Genomic DNA, 23,924 nt, shown 5'->3' on the forward strand with positions numbered 1-23,924 from the left:
GTCTATTTTGGAAGGCTTGGGAGTACATACTAACAGGGTGGAAGATGACTTTAGGCACATGGTAAATGAAGAAAATTGTAAAAAGATGAATATAGTTTCACATGATTTACATGTATGATTAGATGAAGTTTAGCCAATCCATAACATAATTTAAAAATATTTTGAGTTTTTTAGAATTTCGTGGTTTATATTTCTAGTGGAAGTTGATTACTTTGCACTGAGGACATGATAAAACTGAATGCATGTATCAATAAAAAGAAAAATAATATTTTTAATCTCGGTTTAAGTGATAAAGAAGACCAAATATGTATAATTTAAGCAATTTCTTATAAATATGTGACTATTTTAGAGAAAATACGAGTAAGTAAATCACAGAGACATAAAAGTCACTGTATAACAAGAATGACCCAGGAACGAATGCGCGTTTTTACGCATTTGCTGTCCCGCTGAGGTAATTTCAAGAGTAAGACATGTTTTATCATACGCGGTTTAAAAGACTGGCTGTAATGTAAAGAAAGAGAAAGACTCACTGTAATGTGCAGAACCGCGTAGAGATGGCGCTATTCAACTCATTGCGCCAACTCTAGTATAAACCCGGAACAGTGGGTTGGACTTTTTTTTTTTCGCGGGAAGTTCCTCTGAGCTGCTGTGCCGTGTGTGTTCAGTGCGAATCACAACAGGGAATTTCGATTCAACATTCTCTGATTAAGCCATGGATCACAATGCAAAGAGCGATACTTCACAGCTCAACGGGTAATGTTCTGATCTGTTTTTTTACTGTTGAATTCATTGTCACCGCATGTCAGGACACGAATCATTCATTACGACTTTAGATTTGTGTTTATGAGAAATGTGCTAGAGAGGACTGTGAGTTGCATGAGATTTCGTAAAAAGAGTTCGCTTGTGCAGACAACAAGGGCACGTTAATAGATTTGCAGAAACTGTATATGTTTCTGACACATTATCACAAACATTTAATGCCTTGGTCTGTTAATTCAGTGTTGTAGCGTGTATGCAACTGACAAATACTGAGAAATAGATGGGACTGGCACGAACAACATGATGATTGACTGCCCTCTTGTGGTCGTGTTTGCCTTCTTCAGCCCTGTAAGCTGGCAGTATGTTAGGTGCACTACAAAATGAATGTTTAGTCAGTGACAGACAGTTTTTTTTTTTTTTTTTATAATCATAACAAATCTGCATAAAACTGCTTAATGACTGCCTCAGCATATAGTTTACATTTTTCGATAATATAAACAAATTACAGCAGTTGAGATTTGCTAAATAGTACATTAGCTCCAGATCATCAACCCTCAGTATTTCACCAGCAGACACACACACACCTGCACTTGACAGCTGCTCAAAAAAGACAGAATCACCAGAGACATTAGGAAAAAGAGTGAATCAAGTCAGATGGGTCCATTAAATGTTCACACATAAATCCCCGTCCCTTTCAAAGACAGTCACTGAGATGTGTCGCAAAAGGTGTAATATCACTTTAAGCTAAAATGGAAAGCCGCAGAGGAGAACCCACTGATGATAATGTCTGTCAGTGCTCAAATCACACATGTAGACAGTCATCAGTGGGACGTATGGGATGCCAGTGTTAAGATCAGCACAAGTAAAGATGTAGTACTAACTCCACTGAGACAACAGGAAACTTTCATATTACCGGCAAGCTCTTAGTCACACTTTGCTAGTGGATTTTTCAGATATGGATTACTAGAGAGCAGGGTCAGTGACTGATGGCCAATTTAGTGCTGATATATTACCTTTCAAAATGTTTTATTTTTCTGACAGAAAACAAATAAGCATTCAGCAAGTATACATTGAGCAAAAGTGAGAGTAAAGACAAACAAAAATTTGACAATCAGCCCACTCCAGCACAGGAGCCTCCAGTGTTTCTCTAGCCTAGTTCTTTTGAATTTTCTGTTCATCAATCCCCAAAAATGATTGTGGTTTCCACCAAAATATTAAACAGTACAATTGTTTATTAACGTTGATAATAATAAGAAATGTAGCTTGAGCAGCAAGTCAGCATATTAGAATGATTTCTGAAGGATCATGTGACACTGAAAACTAGACTAATGACATGAACATTCAGCTTTGCTGTCACAGGACACAGCACACTATTTTGAATTCTAATAATATCGCACAACATTACTGTTTTTAATATTTTTCTGAACATTAAAAAAGTCCCCAAACTTTTGAACCGTAGTGTAAGAAATAAGATCAAATTTAAGTGTAGTATTTGAGATGGACATATGCTGAACATTTTTACTCTAATTTATGTTTTCAAATATTTAAATAATTTGCAATCCATTTGATTAGTGTCTTGGTTGATTTTTGAGATGGCATAAGGGAATGCTAACACTATTTATCATCCAAGTGGGCACGGATATGGGCCAGTGCTGGTAATCTTGAAATGGTCAAATATTGGCTGATTTTTTGGCCTAGCAAACATGTCAGTATCATTCTGTTGCGGTGCTTGGCACTTAAATGTTAATTATGATTTGAAAATTGTATATAAAGCTTAATATGTATGCTATAAAAAAACAATATATTAATTCTGTCCTTATTTTTATCATGTACTTGGTGACAACAGGTGCTTAGTTGTTTTTTTTTTTTCTCTCATTGCATTCATTCTTTCAATCCATCAGAACACACTGTGAAGGTTTGACAAAGAAGAGGCAGGACTACCTGGAGTGGCCTGAGTATTTCATGGCTGTTGCCTTCTTATCAGCGCAGCGGAGCAAGGACCCCAGTTCTCAGGTATCTAGAGATTGATTGCCTGCAGTCCTGCTAGATTGAAATGTGGGTTGATTTGGTGACCATACATCAATCTGAAATGTGCTGAAATTACAATCGATATAAAATGAGACATTTTTGTAATTTTTCCAATATCTCAATTTCTTTCTTTTAAAACTATTTTGTTGCAATTAATATTAGCTTGGAGAAGCTCTAAACAGCTTGGTACTACAGTACCTTAAAGATCTCTAAACACCCTACAGCTTCTTTTTATCAAAGGACACAGGCCTCTTATATGCTCCATGTACTGTAAGAACATATTCTGCTTTCAGAGCTCCCCTGCTGTGCTGCGACCTCCTGGCCAATATAAACACTCCCGATATTTAAGTGCAATATTGAAGTTCAGTCAAGCGTGATCCTCGGTCAGCTCATGCATGCAGCCGTTATTGCTCCTAAAGGCGCAGAGTAGGATTGAATATCTAAGACACAAGAGTTTTGGTGAACCGAGAATGTGGGTGCTGTCTGCCTTCTCCCCACTCACTCACGCTGACTGAACTTTGTTGACAGCGATCCATCGTCTCGGGAAACCCTTTTGCTTTCCTCTTCTGCTGACCTGTGTTGCATCAGATGAATTTGATGGGTCTTGCTGGAACATAAAGTAAGCCATCAGGTCAGGTGCTTGACTTAAGTTCAGATCAGTCTGAGTCTTTTAGGCATTTTCACAGACAGGGTTTAGACTAAACCAGGATTAGGCAATAGTTCAATTAGGACATTTAAGTAATTTTTATAAACGTGCCTTAGTAAAACATTACTGGTGTGCATTTTTAGACAAAATAAAGGCACTGATATATTTTAAGATCAGTTAGTGAAAGTTTCTTTCAGTTGAAACAGCTCAGATTTAGATTTTAGTCTGGGATTAGGCTTAAGCCTTGTCTGTGAATGCTGGGCAAGTTGCATGAATTTAGCCTCTATATTAAGAACTAGTTTGACCAACTAGCAGTTAACCAAGGGGTAATCAGTCTTATATTTTGGATTCAGCTTAGACTAATCTATGTTTTTATGCAACCGGCCCCCGTGGCTACCCGTAGGGTAGGTTTTTTTTTTTTTTTTACGTCCTGCCACAAGTGTTGTTTTTAATGTGGTCTATCTTGTTACAAAAAGTTAAGTTAAGATTTTATTGGAACTGGAATAGTCCAACACTAAAAAAAAAAAAGTACATAAAAGTACAAAAGTATTTGCATCTGTTTTATTTCAATTTAAATTACGTTTGGTATTTATTCAGAAACCTTAGAATGTGCATAAATCTTTTAATTTTGAAGAAAAAAAAAATCAGTAAAATTTTTTTAATATGGTTCAAATATGGAATAAGCAAGATTCAGTTAGTTAAAATATGAGATATGGTTTACAAATAATAATAATAATTGATAATTGGATTTATTGATGACATGTATACATGTATAAACCTGGTTATTATATATTTAAATATTTAAAATGCATATGGTTTACTTGTAATGTTACATAAATCTCATTCATACTTCATTTGTGTCTGAATGACAAATATACATGCAAGTTTATTACTTAACCTGTACTGCAGTTGGATAGAAATTTTATATGCAATTAGCCTTTTTCACACTTCCGCGTTTCTGGCTTCCGGATTGGCGCTTGCAGTGTAAAAGTTTTTCCGCTGACAACAGCTGCCATACTGAATAAAAGTGAATTCGAGAATCAAAGTCTTTTTTTACAAATTAGATCCTATGAAATTGCTTGAACTGCCGGTACTGTACTCTACAAAGCGCAAACATTTCACAATTAACTGTTTGGTCAGCTCGGGTCATCACAAATACAAGTTTGTTTAATTCTAATTGGTGGCAGTTCAGTTAGCTTTGCCATTCTGTCCATTTGGTGCTGGCTGTGCATTATGACTCTCCACGTGATTTTTTCGCTATTATTGTTATTACTAAAGTATTGTTGAATTTTCTACTTGCTCTCCTTTGCATTAATGTGATGGAGTAGCTAAATGTACGTTGTATAATGTTCCCTGGGAAATACATATTAAACAAGAGATGACTCGGTTGCTTTGTTCTTATTCTATCGGGATTACGTTCTACCTGATCGGCTGAGAAAACAACAGTAGTTGATGACAGACAAATCATAAAAGCTGTGAAAATGAACCCTAAAAGACGTGTCTGTAAAATCACCAACAACCTCCAGAAAGCTGGGGTGATGCTCTGACAATCTACTGTCCTCAGGAGACTTTGACACAGAATTACAGATGCTACACAGCAAAATACGAACCTCTGACCAGCTCCAGAAGTAGAAAGGCAAGATTAGAGTTTGCAAAAAAGCACAAAGGTGAGCCAGAAGAGTTTTGGATACTGTGTTTATGGACTGATGAGACAAAGATGAACCTTTATCAAAGTGATGGGAAAGCAAAAATGTAGAGAAAAAAAGGGAACTGCAATGATCCCAAGCATACAGCCTCATCTGTAAAGCATGGTGGAGGTGGTGGCATGGCATGGGCATGCATGGCTGCCTCTGGAACAGGCCCTCTCAACTTTACTGATGACTTAATGCATGATGACAGTAGCAGAATGAATTTGGAAGGCTACAAAACCATCTTGCCTACCAATATTCAAGAAAATGCCACCAGATTCATTGGGAAGTGCTTCATATTGCATCAGGACAATGACCCAAAACACCCTGCCAGTTCAGTCAAGGAGTTTATCAGGGCAAAGAAACGGAAAGTCTTAGATTGCCCAAGTTAATCTCCAGATTTAAATCGGATTGAACATGAATTTCACCAGAAGAAGAGGAGAGTAAAGGCAGAAACTCCCCAAAACAAGCAACAATTGGAATTGGCTGCATTAAAGGCTGGGAAAAGCATTTCAAAGGATGAGACCAAGAGTCTGGTGATGTCTATGGGTCACAGACTCACTGCTGTGATAGTGCACAAGGGATCTGCAACTAAATAGCTTTTAATCTTATATATCTGCCTTATGTTCAACTGTCCCAATACTTATGCTCGCATCAATGAGTGGGATGAACTCTAAAAGTGCTGTTCTTTTTATTTGGTAAAACATGTATGTGTTGAAACGGCTAATAATTAAATGTGACATTCTGTAGTTTTGTCTCTCATTCATATCTTTTAATCATATTTGCAAATGTCTTGACTCCACAGCCAACAGAACAATTTTGTCTTTACTGTTCCAATACTTATGGAGGGCACTAATAGGCGCAGACCTGTAACGGTACTAACTTTACCCTGCGCTGACGTAATTTCCGATTCTTGTGAAAAAGGCTAATTAGAATGCTGGAATGGTCACAATGTGATGTCACACTCTGCAGTATCTTTTTTAAAAGCGTCATTCAATCTACAATACATCCAGAATGTAAGAATATTAATCTACTCCACTTTGCTGCAACGCTGCATCCTGCAGGCTTAAAGTTCACTTTTTCACTGTCTTCATTGTGATAGATGTTTGGGAAATAAGCTTTTTTTTCAATTTCATTTCAGGTTGGCGCCTGTATTGTGAATCAAGAAAACAAGATAGTGGGTATTGGCTACAATGGCATGCCCAACGGTTGTGACGATGACCTGCTGCCCTGGTCTCGCAATGCTGATAACAAGCTGGACACCAAATACCCCTATGGTGAGTTCTGTATTTGACCCGCGGGTTCTTGGCTTTTGAACTGCAGCAATCAGTTACCCATAATTATCAGTCACTCTGCCTCTGTTTGACACCGACAGGTCAGTGCACACCCACGTTAAACACTCGCTGAAAAGGCTTTTTTGATTTCAGGCTCTGTCAACGCAGCACATGGTGTCTGTTAACGCAGTGTGGCGAGGTGTAGGCTCTCTTGAGCACATAGCGCCGGTCATGGATTAGTTTTCACCTGCATGGGGCTGATGGGAGAGATAAAGGCGGAGCTGCTGAGTGAGGGAATGGGCAAGGTCACTTTGTGGCAGCTATTAGTGTGAGAAATGGAAATGAGCTGGAGCTGGCGTTCCTAAAGGCGGCACATGCCAACTCGGGACTTTGAATGGGTCGGACTGCCAAAGGGAAGGTGTGAAACCTTGGAGAGGATTTATCAGTTTGGCACTTGAATGATCCTCTGAACTGTTCGTGACTTGTATTTCTCTCTGGTTTCTGTTGTCAGTTGTTAGGCTTAGGAAGATTTTTTTTTTTTAAACAAAGCCAACTGAGTTGGGCCCTACAAAGTGACCCAAAATTTAAATTGAATGCAGGAAATTGGTTTTGGCTTGGTTGCGCAGACATCGTTCAGTTTATGAAAGTTTTGTGTGTTTTTTTTTCGTGTTTTCATGTGATCATTATGTGGAACTTTTCTGATGTCTGGTATGTTTGAAAAGAAGCCAAATTCCTATAACTTAGGCAGTCAGAATACTGTCAATGGGTGATAAGTTTGTATTGTACTAAACAGCTTTCAGAAGTTTAATTCTTTTTCTTGATTTATAAAGCACATTTTAAAACAACCAGATGATTGACCAAAGTGCTGTACAGAAAATTGAAAAGATAAAACAGTCATCAGAATATAGACAATATACAAAATCACCACACAATTAAATTTTAAACCCATCATAAAATTTTCAAATAAATAAGATTTAAGCATAGATTTAAAAATGGATAAAGAAGATGCTGTTCGAATAGCTACCGGGAGATTGTTCCAGAGAGTTGGCCCGGCAACAGCAAAGGCTCGATCGCCATGATGTTTCAATCTAGACTTAGGAATGGATAGCATTTTTAAATGCTCTGACCTAAGTGATCTCACTGGTTTGTGTGAAAGCAACAACTCAGTGAGATAGACCGGTGCAAGATTATTTAGTGATTTAAAAACCAGAATTAATATTTTGAATTCAACTCTGTTTTACAAGCAACCACTGCAATGAGATCAAAATAGGTGAGATGTGCTGCGATTTACGAGTTCCAGTCAGGAGCCTGGCTGCTGCATTTTGAACCAATTGTAAACGCTCCATAAATTAACAATTAATCCCGTAATAAAGAGAATTACAGTAGTCCAAGCGAGAAATAACGAATGCATGAATCAATTTCTTAAAGTTCTTTGTCGATAAGAACGATTTCACTTTAGCCAGGCGACGAAGATGGAAAAAACACGACTTAACTACACCATTTATCTGTTTGTCAAACTTTAGGCCTGAGTCAAACCAAAAACCTAGGTTTTTTGTAACCCACTGGGTCAAATGACCAAGGTTAAAATTACTAGCACTGAAAGCATCACTAGGTCCAAACAAGATTGCTTCGGTTTTACCTTCATTTAACATCAGAAAATATTCTGTAAGCTATATTTTTAGTTCTTGGATACATGCATACAGATTTCCTAATGCATTTAGGAAAAGTTTAATGATTGTGAACCATACAGTATCTGTATACTGTTTGTAAAATCTAATTGTTTAAGAGTTGGCATGTCTTTAAATGTGAGGCCTCATCTGAAATGTGTGCATATGTGATTGTGTACTTCAGATATACTGTACACTACCATTCAAAAGTTTGTGGTAAGATTAAAACTTTTTTTTTTTTTTTTTTGAAAGACGTCTGTTATGCTCTGCAGCCTCAACTGCTTTTATTTGATCAAAAATACAAGAAACAGAACAGAAATAGTATAGATTATATTGTGAAATATTATTAGAATTTAAAATAACTGTTTTCTATTTGAATATATTTTGTGTGTCCAAACTTTTGAATGATAGTGTTTTTTTCCCCTCTTGATAGCTGCATGTTTGTTCTCTTTTATAATCGGTAGTGATGAGCAAGGGGTCTTAAAAAGGACAAAATCTGTGTACTTGTGTTTTTTTTATTTTTTTATTTTTTTGTTTAAAAGGAAAGATCCTATAAAGATTTGGTATTATTACCCATATATTTGGCACTGATGAATGCATTTTGTGGAAAGTATTTAGTGACACATAGATGAAAAAATTCTTATTTGCATTTGTGGCTCGCTCAGGCATAGAGTTCAATTTCATGCAGAGTGATGGTACATTAATTCTATTCAAAGTATTCATTTGGCATATCTCTGTCTCTTAATGCACTAATGTGGCACAATAAAGGTAAACCGAGTCGGTAGGATGTACATTGTAGTCTTAAGGATCATAGTTTGGATTTTCTTTTGTAATCAGTATGTTAATTTGATTATTATAATACAACATTTACAAGAGCCAAGGTAATAGATGAACTATAAGCGCCACTGGGCTTTTTTTTTTAAATATTATGAATTAAAAGTATGTATTAGTGAGTATTATCAAAAAGTACAGCTACGAGGACATTTTAACTAGTTGTTTAAATACAGTGTATTTGGTTCATAAAATAGGTAAGAACTAATTTTTTTTTCTAGGTTTTCAGATTGAGTTTTTGAAGTGTCACAGCTTTATAACTAGGGCTGTTGCAATTGTGAAATTTGGCTGATGATTAATTGTCTAAAAAATAATTGAGATTAATGATTAATTGACTAAGAATAGTCATTTCATTATTAAAATTGTGGAAACTGAACTGTGAAACATTGTTAATGGCATAACTGATTCAAAATGTTCTACATGCATAATTTTGTAGAAAAATAAATAATAGTAATAATAATAAATGTACGTTTTTGTTTTTGGGAGACCAACTTAAATGCCATTCACAGTATTTATGGGAATGGATGACAACTGCTTAACATTTGAGCAAAGCTTTAAGCTTAGGTATGAGCAATAGTTGCAGTGATTCTAGCTTTATGAAGGTTCGGTACAGTACTGTGCCAGTAGAGGGTGCCGAAATACTAAGTATCACATATACTGGCCCAATGAGATTTTTGCCCTGTGAACATAATGGTGCTTTCACCTTATTCTCTAATATGAGACAAGGTTTATATGCTGCAACAAGAGAGAATGATGTCCGTTAATATTGTGTTTTTTTTTTTGTTGCCGCAGCTGCATTGACAAGTCACCTTTATTTCCATAGCGCTTTATACAATACAGATTGTGTCAAAGCAGCTTCACATTGATGAACAGGAAATAGCAGAATCAGTTATGGAAATTGGTCTGATTCTGTTGTACAGCGGCTCTGAAAGACAATAGTGTTATTATTCAGCTTAAGTCAGTTCAGTGTTGGTTCTATTCGGATAGGGCTGTTAGATAAATTGTATTTTAATTGTGATCATGACTTCTCCTTCTCTTGATTTATTAAACATAATCGTATGCGATATTTACCTGCTGATTGTTTATCCTGAAAATGTTTCACTACCTTTGAATATATGACAATCCAGTCAGATTAATAGTAATATACATGCATTAAATGTTAGAATTGATTTAAGAGCTGAGAGCTCAGTCCCTCCCATGATCACACGGTTGATCGTACTCCATCATCGTGCACTCGCTCTTAACTGTTTGTGTGTGTGTGCCTGCTTACAGTTAAAACACACAATAAGTGTGTGTATCTGTGTGAATTATTGACATCTCTCTTCCATCAAAACTACATGCCCTCTCTCTCTTTCTCTGCTTTGTGCTGAAGCTCTGCCAAAATAAACGTGTCAGGCTGGTGTTTCGTGGTGCAGTGGTAATGTGCCACCGCTGATGGGCCAATTCATTCTCCGTAATTAAGGCGAGCAGAGTGAGTGATTAGACAGGGCTTTTTCTGGGTGATGTTGTGGAGAGCTGACATCTGTTCAGACTCATGCTTTGAAATCTTTTTCCTTTTTAACAGTGAACTGGTGACTGCAGCCTTTTTGTGGTGAAGTGGTACAATGTTGACAAGCCAAGAAAGCTCAATCCAAGTTTGTTGTGAAGCAGAAATATTAATCATAGCTTTGACGCATCATTCTGTGCTTGCACGTATGTGTGTTTGTGAACTCTGAACATTTCTAACAGGTCTTTCATTTTTTGTTGCAGTGTGTCACGCAGAGCTGAACGCCATTATGAATAAGAACTCGGCAGATGTCAAGGGTTGCACCATGTATGTAGCGCTCTTCCCCTGCAACGAGTGCGCCAAACTCATTATTCAAGCAGGTGAGAGTGTCTGAACTTGTGTTTCTGACTGTGTGTGTGTGTGTGTTTCATGATGTGCATGTTGGTTTATCAATCAACACTTTTATTTTCACTGTTCAGGTATCACATCGCAGGTGAACTGCTAATTTACATTTTGTAAGCAGGCATTAGTGCATTAATAAAATTAATTGGTGATGCACCAAAATTTCAGCAATTTATTATTTGGATGAAATAGTTTTGTAGGGCCAAAATCATTGACCAAAATAGTGACCTTTAATTAGTTTTTCTCCAATGTCCCTTTTTTACTGTGTCCTTGTCTGTTTATGCATGAATTTCAATAAAAATTATTTAATGCGGATCTGCCATCCAATAATCGCACAAAGTTTTTTGCTTTGTTACTTTTAATATAAAACAAAGTCTCAGCTTTCAACTTCTGTAAATTTTATCATTAAATGCAAACAACAAACATGGTTTGACACTCTTTAATGTGAAGGATCTACCTCGGTGCAAGCATCAAGTGAACCAGTTATCTCTTGCTCTTTACTACTAGTTATGAAGCACAAAATAAACATGAAAACATGATGAAAGAAACAGTGCAACTTACTGAAATGTATCACAGCTCATGTATGTGCTCAATCAGTGTTTCAACTGTGGAAAGACATCATTAAAACAGCTCGTAAACAATGTCACAACATTATATTTACCTCAGGAAAATCATTCAGTGTCTATACTTGTTAGTTGGCTAGGGAGGGGAATTTTGCAAAATATATGTGCTAGATTAAATATTCTGTTGTTTTCATTATGTAAAGTGTTTGAATAAATCTGTCATGGATACAAGTTTGTATTACAGTTACCATTCAAATGTTTATATTTCAATATTTCAACATCAAATTTAAAAAAACAACTTATATTGTGGACTTTGTGCAGATGTACTTTTGCCATTACCAGTTTCATGTTTTTTGTTAGTTGTCACCGTAAAATGCACAGTGCTGTTAAATGTATGCTATCTTGTCCTATTTTCGCTGTCAAAATGCTTTGACGCATTAGCAGTGTCCACCAGAGACGCATTTAAAGCAAAGAAATTTCAATACTAGCACCGACACTGCTCCAGTGAGAAATAATTTGAATAAAAGATTTCTTTACCCTCTTTAAGCTTTTCTTTAAGTTAATTAAATGCAATCTCTGAGCTCTTAACTGGCTTTGTCTCGCATGTGTGACTCTAAGTGTGACTAAGAACTTACGTGTGCTCTTAAACTGCTCCTATTGATTGTTCACGCAGTCTGACTGCCACCTGCTACTTATATGCCTCAAGTATAGTCAGAGATATATTAAATAATTGTTTTTTTGTTCATTGTTGCATCTGTTTAGTTTCTTTGTCCTCTTGCTAACAGTACAACGATTTAGTGATCTCAGTATATTTTCTGAGAAAGGTACAAGATGAAATGGTAAATGTGGAGTGTCAATCTTTTTTTTTTTTTGGCAACCCTTTCACCTCTATTAGATTGCATAGCAAGCGCTACGCGATTATTCAGTTCCGTCTCTGCACTTCACACACCTCAGGATCAGTGTTTCCGCTCAGACATTTGAGCCTTTGTGCCAGTGCTGATGTGGCTGCAGATGAAATGACGGATGAGACAGGAGGAAACGGAGGTCCTCGATGGTCACCCTTCCATACTGAGAAACCTGCAGTGGGCGTCGCTTTGAGCAGCCGTCTTCTTTGTGAGCCTTCTTGGCTGGTTGGATACAGCCTACATGGTGACAGGCTGTCTTCCTCTTATTTTTCCTTCTCCAAACCCTGCTCTCCTGTTATTTTCAATCTCTTCTTATCTGTTGAACTCTCTTAACACCCCCATCCCCAGTCTCTCTCCTCCCCTCCAAGTCTGTTTGTCCTCATCTTCTCTCTCTCTCTCTTTCATTGGTTTGCTTTTCCTGATCCCCCTCCATGTACTCTTGTGGCAAAGCCTACTGAAGCTGTGTGCTGAAGATAGCACGACACACGCTCCGATGCCGTCTGATCTTCAGGATGCTTGGCCTTGCCCTGGCCCATCTCTCAGTGGGGTGTCGGCTTCCTCTCAATGTTCCGGCATCATTAAGGAACACACACAGCACTTTCTCTCCCTTTCGTCTCCTCGCGCTCTATAGGATGTAACAAAACGCGGCTAAAAATGAACGTCCAACCTCATTAAAAATGCCCTCTGATGATGCCAATCAGATGGAGCTGAACAAAGCGGATGTTTAATGTTTGAATGCTGAGTTTAAAAGAATTAAGTTAGGGGTGTCGTCGCTGTTTGTTCATTTTGAAGGTGTTATGACCATGTTTGTTTACTAGAAGTTGTAAAGCCCCATGATATGAGGAAACAGAAAAGCCTCTGCATGGAAAAAACATGAGGATAAAGGGGAATATTAGTAGACTTGGAATGTGAATCCACCCTGATTCTCTTATAAAGGCAACCAGGCTGTATCTTGTTTATTTGTGCATGGTAAACCTTTTGATATTGCCAGCCTGTGCTTCTCTAATAGAAAAACTAACATAATTTAATTATAACCAGAGGGATTTATTAAAATGAAGGTTTTCCAGTATTTTGGTGCCATCGGTATGCATTTTTGTGCCAGCGACTTGCCTTAATCCTATTCCTGCTTAAAAGTGTGCTGTGTTGGTCATTTGACAACTGTTCTTGTACTAAAATGAGAGCTCTTCCACTGTGCTTTCTCCATTTCTTTTTTCTTTGTCTAATTTTTTCACAGTAAATGAGATGGGGGGCATCAAGAAAGTGAAGACCCTAGATATTACGCCCTCCCTCCATTCTGTATCTAATTCTGTAGCTATTCCTCCAGAGAGAAAGTGTTACTGCTCTTTTCGAATGCCGTTCAAATGTGTCCATCCCTCAATCTCACGGAATGAAATGACACCAAATCATTTTCACTTTCTCTGGCTCCCATGTTGATGTCCCCCCTGCACTTTGGCTCCTCGGTGCCGGAGACGGCAGTTTCTGAAGCACTGCTTTAGAGCCTCTCCTCTCTCTGAGGAATTAAAGTGTTCAGTTTCCCAAGCAGCTGCCATCTTGTCACTTCCTGTGACTGTTTTTGGAGGGACTGAGGGACTGTACTGTCACCTCATCTCCAGAGAGCATTCTGGAAACGCAGCATCTCCAGAGTTCTGCTCCACCTTCCATCAGAGCCTTCCCTTCTGTTGGACAGCTTGTCGTCTTGGAAGTGTTTTTGAGCAGCTCCGATGCTTATTCTCATGTTCTTTTCATGAAAAGACATGTTTACAACTATTACTATTACAAACACTACTGCAATTTCTTCTGACTTTTTCTTTATGTATCACGTCAGACTTTAGTTTGAACATTGGATATACATAGTCTTTTATTCCCTGCTCCACTATAAAATGTCACCACCAAAATGGTTTTGAGATGGCATAGCCAGGCTGTTCCATGGTAATTTCATCTGTTCCCTCTCAAAAATTGTTCAAGTAATACCGTGGAGAGGCCCCATGCTTGTAATGACAGCCTTTAATGACAGGTGGAATTCACTCTGCGCAAGTCATTTTGCCTTCGATCAGAGCACTTCTCTCTCCTCCTGTGCAGATAAAAGTACATGGAGACGCTGTGTATTTTGGGGGGTGGGTGTGTTTCTCTCCGGTATATTCATCGGTGATTGCAGCAACCTTTCGGCAATGTTGGACTTCTCTTTTCACCTCTGAAAGCATTAAGGGCAAGAGGGAGTCTAAGTGGTTTCACCAGATTCCTCGCATTTCTCTGTAAAGCTTGGCTAACGGGGCCCTTTATAGAGTCGCCTTATGTGGGCCACTTGTGAGTAGCCAGCAGGATGCGTTGGGGTGCTGCCAAATGCACCACGTGTTTTAAAGATGCCAGCAGGGCAGATTTTGTCTCAATTGGGATTGGTTGATATTGGCATGAGCCTGCAGCGACAAGTTATCGACTTCCTTTCCTTCTCCCCGAGCACAAGCTCTTGTTCTTTCCTAACAGGCTATTTTGGGTCCCTGTTCTCCTTGGGCCTGTTTGTTTAAATTTCTCTGTCTGTTTGTTTGTTTGTGTGTGCTTTTGTCTGACCCTCACTATCCTTCTGCTGTTTTTGCCTTACAGGTATAAAGGATGTGATCTATTTGTCAGACAAATACCATGACACTCCAGAAATGACTGCCTCCAGACGGCTTCTTAACTTGGCGGGCATCACATACAAGTGAGTTTCTCGAGTCTGACCTTAGTAAGGGGTTGGTGTGTGGCTTGGAAATTAAGAAGCTTCATTTGCATTCCTGTCGGTTTTCACTGGCCCAAACAATTGTACAATCAAGGCTGTAACGGAGCCCGACCCTCAGATGTGTGGGTGTATGTGTGACCTGAAACCTCAAAAAGCTTCTGTGAGCCTTCGAAAATAGACACTTGGGGGAAGAATGAGTAAGCACTGTGCACAAGTCTGCGTATGCCTCATACTCCATAGGAAATCAAACATAACGCAACACAAAAGCAGACATTTTGAAGAATGTGGGTAACCGAACAATTGATGGTACCCATTGACTTCCATAGTTTATTTTTTCCCTACTGTGGAAGTCAATGGGGACTATCAACTGTTTGGTCACCCACATTCTTCAAAATAACTTCTTTTGTGTTCAACAGGAGAAAGAAAGGTCCCACTTTATATTAGGTGATCTTAACTACTCTGTACTTGCATTTAAATTAATCACTTGATACAATGCACTTATTGTGTACATTACATTGTACTTATACAAAAAATACCTGCATGTAATTAATTTCTCATTTATAATTACACTGTTGACCCATCTTAACCTTAACCCACCCTTAAACCTACTCATGGCACCAAACCTGTCCCTAACCTTACATTGTACATTGTACTTATTTTTTGATGTGAGTACATAGTAGTTAAGGCTACCTAATATAAAGTGGCACTGAAAGAAATTCTTAATGGTTTGAAACAACTTGAAGGTGAGTAAACCTGCTGCTGTCTGTGTCATTAATGTTAATCAAAAACAAAAAACATTCACTCACTACTCTTGACTAAACATCGATTGTATCTATTTTTGATAAGAATGAGTTTAATTATTACAGTGAAATCTATGCAGAGTTTAATTTTTACATCTGATTATTTCTGTAGTATTTCTTGCGGTTAAACCTATGGTACCTGAAAAACTTAGTTTATTAAACTCTTAAATTCTTTTGTAATTTTCTTATATTTATAAAAATAACTATGTTGTGATATATATTGTTTTCATGAAAAATACTTTCATATTGTGAAATAAGATTTTGGTCATATCGCCCACATATCGAGTTAGGTGTCAGGATAAAGTCCAAGAACACTGGGACTAAAAGAGCAAAATGTAATCGCAAACATTTAACACTCTGAGAGACACAATGTGAGTGAAGAAGTCCTTCACTTTTTTTTTTTTTTTTTTTTTTTTTTAATGAGATACAGGGTTAACTGAAAACTTAACTGAACTCTCCGTGGGGTTTGCAGTCCAAACACGGTCCTCTTTATGTTAGAGAGAGCCAGCGGGAACCACAGCAAGAGCGGACACGACGGAAATCTCATCTCCCCAGTTGTATGTACACACTATATATAGATGCACGGTAAATATACTCTGAAGCCTTTCATCAGAGTCAGATCAAATAGGACTAGGGGGACATGAGCCTGAGGAGACAAAAGGAGTAGATCCGCCTGAAGATGAAAATCAGGAAATCCTTGAAGATACTTTCATGCCTCTTGCCTGTCTTTGAGGGTAGCAAGGTTAATTCCCCTGCTGCCGCTTTTTGAAGGCTGTTCTCCAGTACTTCCAGCATTACTATGAATTTGTCCTGCTGGATCTCTGCATTTCCATGGCTTCAGCTCTTTGATTGCAGGGCCATAGGATATTTAATGAAGCTCGTATTAAAATCCATTTGACGCAATCATTATTTCAGGGAGTTTTTTGACCCAACATCCAAATAGTTCATCATTATACAACAGTGACGGCATCTGGACATTTAACAATCCAAACACTATGCTTTGCTACATTTTCACATGTACAATATTTTTACATATATGCGACCTTAATTTTTAGGTGGCCCTAAAAAGTATTTGGACATTCAAGGTAGGGTTGTTCCGATACTAGTACCACAAAAAATTCTGGCATCGGTATCGGCGAGTACTTGAACCCATGTACCGATCCGATACCATTTTCTTAAACAAGACCTATAGTTATGCGCGCTAGCTTTGCTTAACGCTGCAAATCGGAAATCAATTCTTCTTCTCTGCTCCGAATGCAAACACAGGAAGTTGTGCTCTGTTGCCACAAGCAACCACTATTTAGAGCAGCGAAGAATAAATACAAACGTGCTAGCACATTGCCAGTAAATCACTCATGTATGCGACTCAATTTTCACCCTGGGCGACTAAATGATGCCTAATATTAGCCACTGGCTAATAAATGCTCAGTTTTTACTCGCCAGTGTGTGAGTTGGAGGCTATGTATAAGTTTAGCACAGATATATTTTCACTCGCTGAACACTCAGACTGAGCGCTTCAGAGTTTCACTCTCCGTCAAGCGATCTGTGCTATTTTTCAGTTCATCTGAATGGATGCGCAGCGCACCTGAATTTGACGTACCGTAAACTCTAGCTTTGCTTTTTTCTCACATGCAAAGAGAACGAGAGAGTCTTATATACATGCAGAATTGACACGCTACATGTAAACGATATTCTTTGTTGTATTTTTCTGTCAAAACAATGGAGTTCCTTTGGAATTCTTCAGCTTTTAAGAACTGCCGTGTTCTCTGGTAGTAGGCGGAGCTAATGCGCAAACGACAATCTCATTGGCTGGCTCTCACCTATTATCGTCCCTGTTTTGATTTCAGCAAATCAGATTGAGCAAATACACACAACATGATTAATATTCATGAATCCAGCAGCTCGTTAATCCTTAGTTAGTTTTATATTGTTATATTAATCATAGTATGATTATTATTGATTTGGTTCCCCCCCATTTTTTTACAGAAACACTGAATGACCAAAAAAGCACCACCACTAAGTTCAGTTAAAATTACTAATATGCATTCACACATGGTTACTAAGTTTTAATTCTAATTACTAAAGTTATGTAATGAAATAATACTTGATTATCATAATATATTTCTAATGCTTGACTGACTGATGTTATACCAGATACACACCCAGGTATCGGATCGGTACTTTAATGTGCAGTTTTGACCTGTGGAAAAAAGGTTTCGGTACCTATGTGTGTAGGTTTCCAATGAAAGATTTAGACTTGACTTGGACTCTAACAGTGAACTGCAGTAGTAGACTGTTTTCGGGGTTTTTTCTTTTCTTTTTTCAGTGGCATATGAAGAGGGAGTGAAGGAAGGACAGCGGTGTAAACCTCACCATCGCTGTGCAGAATTATGCATTCTGAATTCTGAATGAGATGATGAATCGATTTGCTCAAGCATCAGCTGAAGCTGGCATTGCATTAAGGAACATGGGGAGCGAGAGACAAAGCTTTGTGGTTGTTCGTGGACAAAGACTTTGAATAATTTTGCTGTCAGTAGAGATTTTATTTGTATTAGCCTCTGTTGTTATAGAGGTTCGATGATGAGGAATAGATTTTCGCTACATCCAGCTCATCTCACGCTGAGAGGGAGGGGTTAATAAAAGAATAAAGAGTAAAAGGTGTGGGGTAGAAAGTGAATTAAAAAGAGAGAAAAAAAAAAGGAAAAGCAGGGAGCAGTCGCAGAAGACAAGGCTATAAGTGGGAAAATAGGGAGTTTACCACCTGCTGGTTTGGTTCTTCTTGGCAGTGTATTTTCTCATGAGATGTTGGGGCGCTTGGTCCCTGCTGGGATTGCCTTATGGAGGGGTTACTGCTTGTGTTCTCTCATGAGGTCTAGTATGTAATTGGTTTCCTCAACTCCAGTGTGCTGAGGTGAATTACTGGTGTGACAACTTGGACAATGAGGACAAGGATTGAATTCTCTTTCTCTCACTTTTATCGAGGTATTTTAAAAGGAGGGCTCAGGTTTGGCTAGAGTGACAAACTACTTATGTTTTATTTGTTTGTTCTTCAGTAATATTTCCTGTTCTTATTTCTGTCCTACAGGCAATTCCAGCCAAAGCAAGGCAGGATTGTCATTGACTTTAATTCAATCAACCACCCCGGATTGAAAACTTCCAGTGGTTTGGGGGGCGTACAGTCACCATAGACTGAGGAACTTGGAACATGACACTAAGTATTCATAAAACAGACTCACTGTTTTTCTCACTTATGTACTGGTGAAGGTCATTATGGGTTTGACAGTAATTACAAAATAGATGTATTGTAGTTCACTGTTTTGTTTTAAGTCTTTATTTTTTTTTCAAATCTTGAAACCTGCTGAAATTAACTATTGTCAATGTTTTGAATGTTTTTCTTTTATGTATTTGCTCTAATGCATAACATTAACATTTTTTTTAAATCAATTTACATGCAAAATAGCAGCTGGTTTGTGACCTTGGCTGATGTGCCTTTTTTTTTTTTTTAAATTGATTCTTTTAGAGTTTCAGTATTTTTGATGAGTGGGTTAACAACGAGGACATTAAAATCAAGCTGGATGCCAACATTAATAAAATCAAATGTGTTGGTTACCTTTTCTTTTAATCTTTTTGTATTCTCTATGACAAGGCTGATTAGATTTTGATGTACATTTCACAAATACCAAAACTGCAAATTACCCTTCCCTTTTTTACCATTAACCACTGATGGCTGTTTTGCTCATATTATAAGATTTTGTAAGTATCGTAGCAGATAAAGCTCATATTCTGTCAAACCCCAATCCACAGTGTTTTGTGCATGTTGTGTTTCTTCAGGTTAGAACCCACAACTTCAGGTTTTAATTAAAAAAGGAGACTTGCATTTGGAGGGAATAGTTTTTAAATGTTACTTATTGTTTCACCGGGATCACTCCCAAAATAAAAATTAAAAAGCACTCAATGTTTCTTTTCATTGCCATACTATGAGAGTTAGAATATTGTTTTTTTTTCCATTACATAGCTACTGTTAGGTTTGTTCTGTGGCGTGCATAATCATTTAACAGGTCAAAAGTTTGTTGAGGACTTTCAAATTACTTGATGCATTTCTTAACAATATTTTTTCTCTCTCTCTTGAGTATCATTTGGTCACTACTGTTCATTCATAATGCAGAGAAAGAATGAATTTCTTAATCTTTTTTTTTTAAGAATGAAACATTGTTCATATTACATAATTGTTTGGCATTGCAAATGATTTTTTCGTTTATATCTGTATCACTTCTGAGTTATATCAGGCTTAATGAGATAATTAATACTAAGCTCTTGAATACTAAAATCATGAGGCTCATGAAGTTTAATGAGGTAGAGCAGCACACCCTCATATACTGTGAAGTGTCCATTGTGAATGTGTACGTGAATGTGATAGTTTACACCAAAAAATAAATTCTATGATCAATTAGTCATGCTGTTCTGTAAAACATGGAAAAAGAAGTCCATTCAGGTTTGGAACGACATGAGGGTGAGTGAATAATGAAATATTTGGGGTGAACTATTCCTTTAAAAAGAACTTTGAATAAACTCAATTAGCTTATTAAAAAACATCAAGCTTATTAAAGACATCAAGCTGATTAGATCACATTATAGTAGACTGCCTGGATGAATTGCACATTCACTTATGGTTGTGTTGAATATGCAGACATCATGGCTGCCATTACTGAGAAAGTCATTCAGACTAGTGTCTTACGGCACCATAAACCAAAGCTGTAAATGCTTTGACAAAATTAAGAAAATTATGCCAATTGTTCACAGGCAGTTGAGAACCTTTAAATGATTTTAATGTCAAACATTAGAGGATTTAAAAAGCTGTATTTTCATTTATTTTCTTAGTAACCATAAAGTCATTCTCTTCAAAGCTGCCTGTCAGCTCTTGAAGTTGTTCTTACATATACTGGTTATGCATGTTTTATGAAAATAAGAGCGAATGTTGTTTCCAATATGTAGCCTATTTGCAGAGGTCCTTCATTAATAGATGGCCAGTGAAAATACCACATGCCATGTGATGTTTTTGTGCTAATTGTTTTAAAACAAATTCGGTACGCTCTTGTACTGGAAACATTAAAAGAAAGGTCCTATCACTTAGAGCATGTATTTTCTGAAATATATTTGGAGAATAAAATGGCTCTTAGTCACAATGAAATGTCACTGGTCCCAATCCACTTGTTCTGTCATGAAAATGGCAGCTTGGACATCCTGCTACACTCTTAAAAATACAAGTTCCTAATTGGCATTGACTGTTCCAAGAAGAACCATTAACATCCATGCAATCTTTACATTTAACAAAATGTTCTTTATAGTGGAGAAAAGTTCTTTAGATTATTAAAATATTCTTCAGACTAAGACAAAAGTGAATATTAAGAACTGATCACCGAAAGGTTTTTTGGGGAACCAAAAATGGTTATGTATAGCATTACTGTGACAACACTCTTAATTTTTTTTTTTTTTTATGTAAATATACTTTTTACAATATCATGATTTTTGGTGAAACTCTTTAACCCCTTGCAATGAACATTCGAACTACATCAGAAGTAATTGTAGCATTGAAAACCATAATGTTGTAGACCATTTGTTTGTTGCTATTGTATAACTTTGCACTTTTTTAGGTAGATGTTGTGGCTGCTTATATTTTTCTCTTTGCGTTTTGATGATGTATTGCATCATTACACCCACCTGATGGGAGTGCTGTCATTGCTGGAACAGTAGAGGCCCACAGAGTTTATACTTCAAGAGAAAAGAAACATTCTTTTGTTCTTCCATTCTTTTATCTGAAATGCAGTATGCTGTTAATAAAGGTCACAAATAAAAAAGACATGAGTTGGTTGATGTATGCACATTGAATAATGCGCGGAGGTGATCAGACCTATCATTCTAGGTGGATTTTTTTTTTTTTGGAGGACTGTTTTCTCTGATGATGTTTTGGGTGATGGGTCTGGAGGTGCTGCTAAAAATAATTCTTGTAATAGTCTTTTGCAGGAAAGGAAAGTGTTCTGCGTGAGCAGCAAAGGGGTTATAAAATGCCTCAAAAAAAGTTTACAGCAAGCAGATGAAAACCTGTTCATGTGTCAGATGGTGTAGCTGATGGAGTGCTGCAGCATAGTCAGTTTGAGAACCAAGTGCAATCATTCTCTGGAACACAGCGTTCTGACAGCCAGCCAGCACTGTCTAAGAGAAGACAGGCCCTCTTCACAGGTGAGATTCTGATGCCGTAAGAGATGACACAGGTGAAATGCACATCAAATTGGTCACGAGAGCTTAGTTTTACTGTTACAATGCAGATTGTGGGAAGATGTAGATCTTTAACTGTACATTTGGAAAGTCACCAACACCAGTGCGTTTTTGAATTTTATTGACAGTGCCATTTTATTGGCAGTGATAGCCTGTGAGCTGACAGAAATGATGGAGAAGATATGTCAGCATATGAGCACCATAAGGATGACAGACAATATGTAAAGCTCAAAAAATGACGAATAAAATTATTAAATATACATATATCACTAAAATATTTACAAAAAGCAAACCTCGCAACACCTAGATAAGAAAGAAATGCAAAAAGATTAAATAGAATACCAAAAAAAACCCATCTATTTTTACAGATATCGTAACCTAATTTTGCACACACTGAAGAGTCTTTAAAGCTCTGTCATTCTAACAATGACCGGTGACAGACTCAAGTTATTCCAAAAATATTTGATGGAATTCAGTCTTGAGTAGTTAAAATACATGCGCCTTTCTGTCATGTGGTTATCTTCAGTGATGTAAATATGAAATGTTCTGTCACTCTTTATGAGAAAAGAGCTGGACAACTTAATTTAGGAACAAAGCGGATGAAAAAAAAAGCCTCAGTTTCTGTACCATGCTGCACTTTGCTCTTTCTCATCCAATGCTTGTGCTGTGTAGACATATAAATTGATGGTCAGAGTGACAGGTCTTGTACTTTGAGTACTATACAATGTCACTTAAGAGGAATGTATAGAGAGAAGTGTGGTGGCAGATAGAGGCATGCTGACAGAAAGATGTGTAAAATTACATCAATGTCATATACAATGTACCCGAAGGACTAAGCACACTGAACTTGTCAGTTTCAACCAACTATTTATTTCTCATTATTAACAATATCTTTATCATGCATATTGTCTCAGAAATCAGAGGGAAAACTCTTTCTACAGGAGCAGGTAAGGGGCCAGTTGTGTTAAACATGTAGGCTATTTCTCACAACAACACTTTTAAATATAAAGGTTCTTTATTGATGATTCAATGAAGTAGGTTTAACATCCATAGAACCTTTCAATTGCAAAAAATAGGTTCTTTATAGTGGAAAAAGGTTCAAAATATTATGATGTTCTTCGCATTAACCAAAAATGGTTCCTCTATGAAACTTGTGAGTGTGTAGACTATGGTGGGTGCTTGTTCATTTCTTCAACATCACCCTTGTGTGCATGTGTGTGTATATAAACATAAGCAGTATGAAATGCACTGAGGATCAGTTCTTCTCCCACTCAGTAAAGTACATCTGTCCTTATGTTGCTGCTTGCTGACCTCAAAAGCTAGTTTCCTTTAAGCTTCATCTTCAAACTGGAAACACAATTTGACACTTTGACAAACAGAAGTCCTCCATGCCAGTAATAGAGGCTCTTCAGTGTGAAGGCAAAAGTTTTCAGACCAGAGAGATGCAATCTGTCCGATATGGTGTTTGGCAAATCATGCTCAGCGAGTGTAACAACAGTGACAAGTGATGTGGGTGTTGAATAAACTGAAAATAATTCAATGTGAGCAAAATCATACCTTTTGCGTTCTGGCATTTATTACATTATCCCACTCTGACAGCAACTTCTTGCGTTTCAATATTTCAGGTAACCAAATGTGAGTGTTTGAAGGCAAATAAAATGCAGACAGACAAACAATATATGCAAAGACAAGTAATCAGGTTTGCCGTTGGTGCTTTGTCCGGTTTAGCTCAGGTTTTTTACCTTACCTGCAGTGAGCTCCTTCCCTCTTTCTCTCCTTGATAAAGCACTGGTCATTAGCCAAAAGCTTTGTAAGTGTAGATAAAAACAGTTAGAGGAAGGCGGCTGCATTAAAAACCCTTTTGGCTGCCAAGTGAAAAGACACTTTGA

General features: G+C 37.4%; 1 protein-coding gene across 1 annotated transcript; it reads left to right on the top strand.

Moving 5' to 3' along the window:
• The first annotated feature begins 598 nt into the window (after window positions 1-598).
• dctd (dCMP deaminase) lies at window positions 599-19,712 on the top strand. Its single transcript, XM_058797123.1, has 6 exons — window positions 599-753; window positions 2,661-2,772; window positions 6,263-6,398; window positions 10,643-10,759; window positions 14,848-14,944; window positions 18,848-19,712. The coding sequence occupies exons 1-6, from the start codon at window positions 713-715 to the stop codon at window positions 18,948-18,950; spliced, it is 606 nt and encodes a 201-aa protein (XP_058653106.1). The 5' UTR covers window positions 599-712; the 3' UTR covers window positions 18,951-19,712.
• Window positions 19,713-23,924: the final 4,212 nt, after the last annotated feature.

Source organism: Onychostoma macrolepis, chromosome 01 (assembly GCF_012432095.1).
Source record: "Onychostoma macrolepis isolate SWU-2019 chromosome 01, ASM1243209v1, whole genome shotgun sequence".
Classification (NCBI taxonomy): Eukaryota; Metazoa; Chordata; class Actinopteri; order Cypriniformes; family Cyprinidae; genus Onychostoma; species Onychostoma macrolepis.

Bases quoted from the DNA above. Each gene is read 5' to 3' on its own strand.
- dctd (XM_058797123.1), top strand. From the start codon at position 713: ATGGATCACAATGCAAAGAGCGATACTTCACAGCTCAACGG. The intron at 6,399-10,642 runs GTGAGTTCTGTA...TTTTTGTTGCAG, and splicing joins GGACACCAAATACCCCTATG to TGTGTCACGCAGAGCTGAAC. The intron at 10,760-14,847 runs GTGAGAGTGTCT...TTTGCCTTACAG, and splicing joins CAAACTCATTATTCAAGCAG to GTATAAAGGATGTGATCTAT.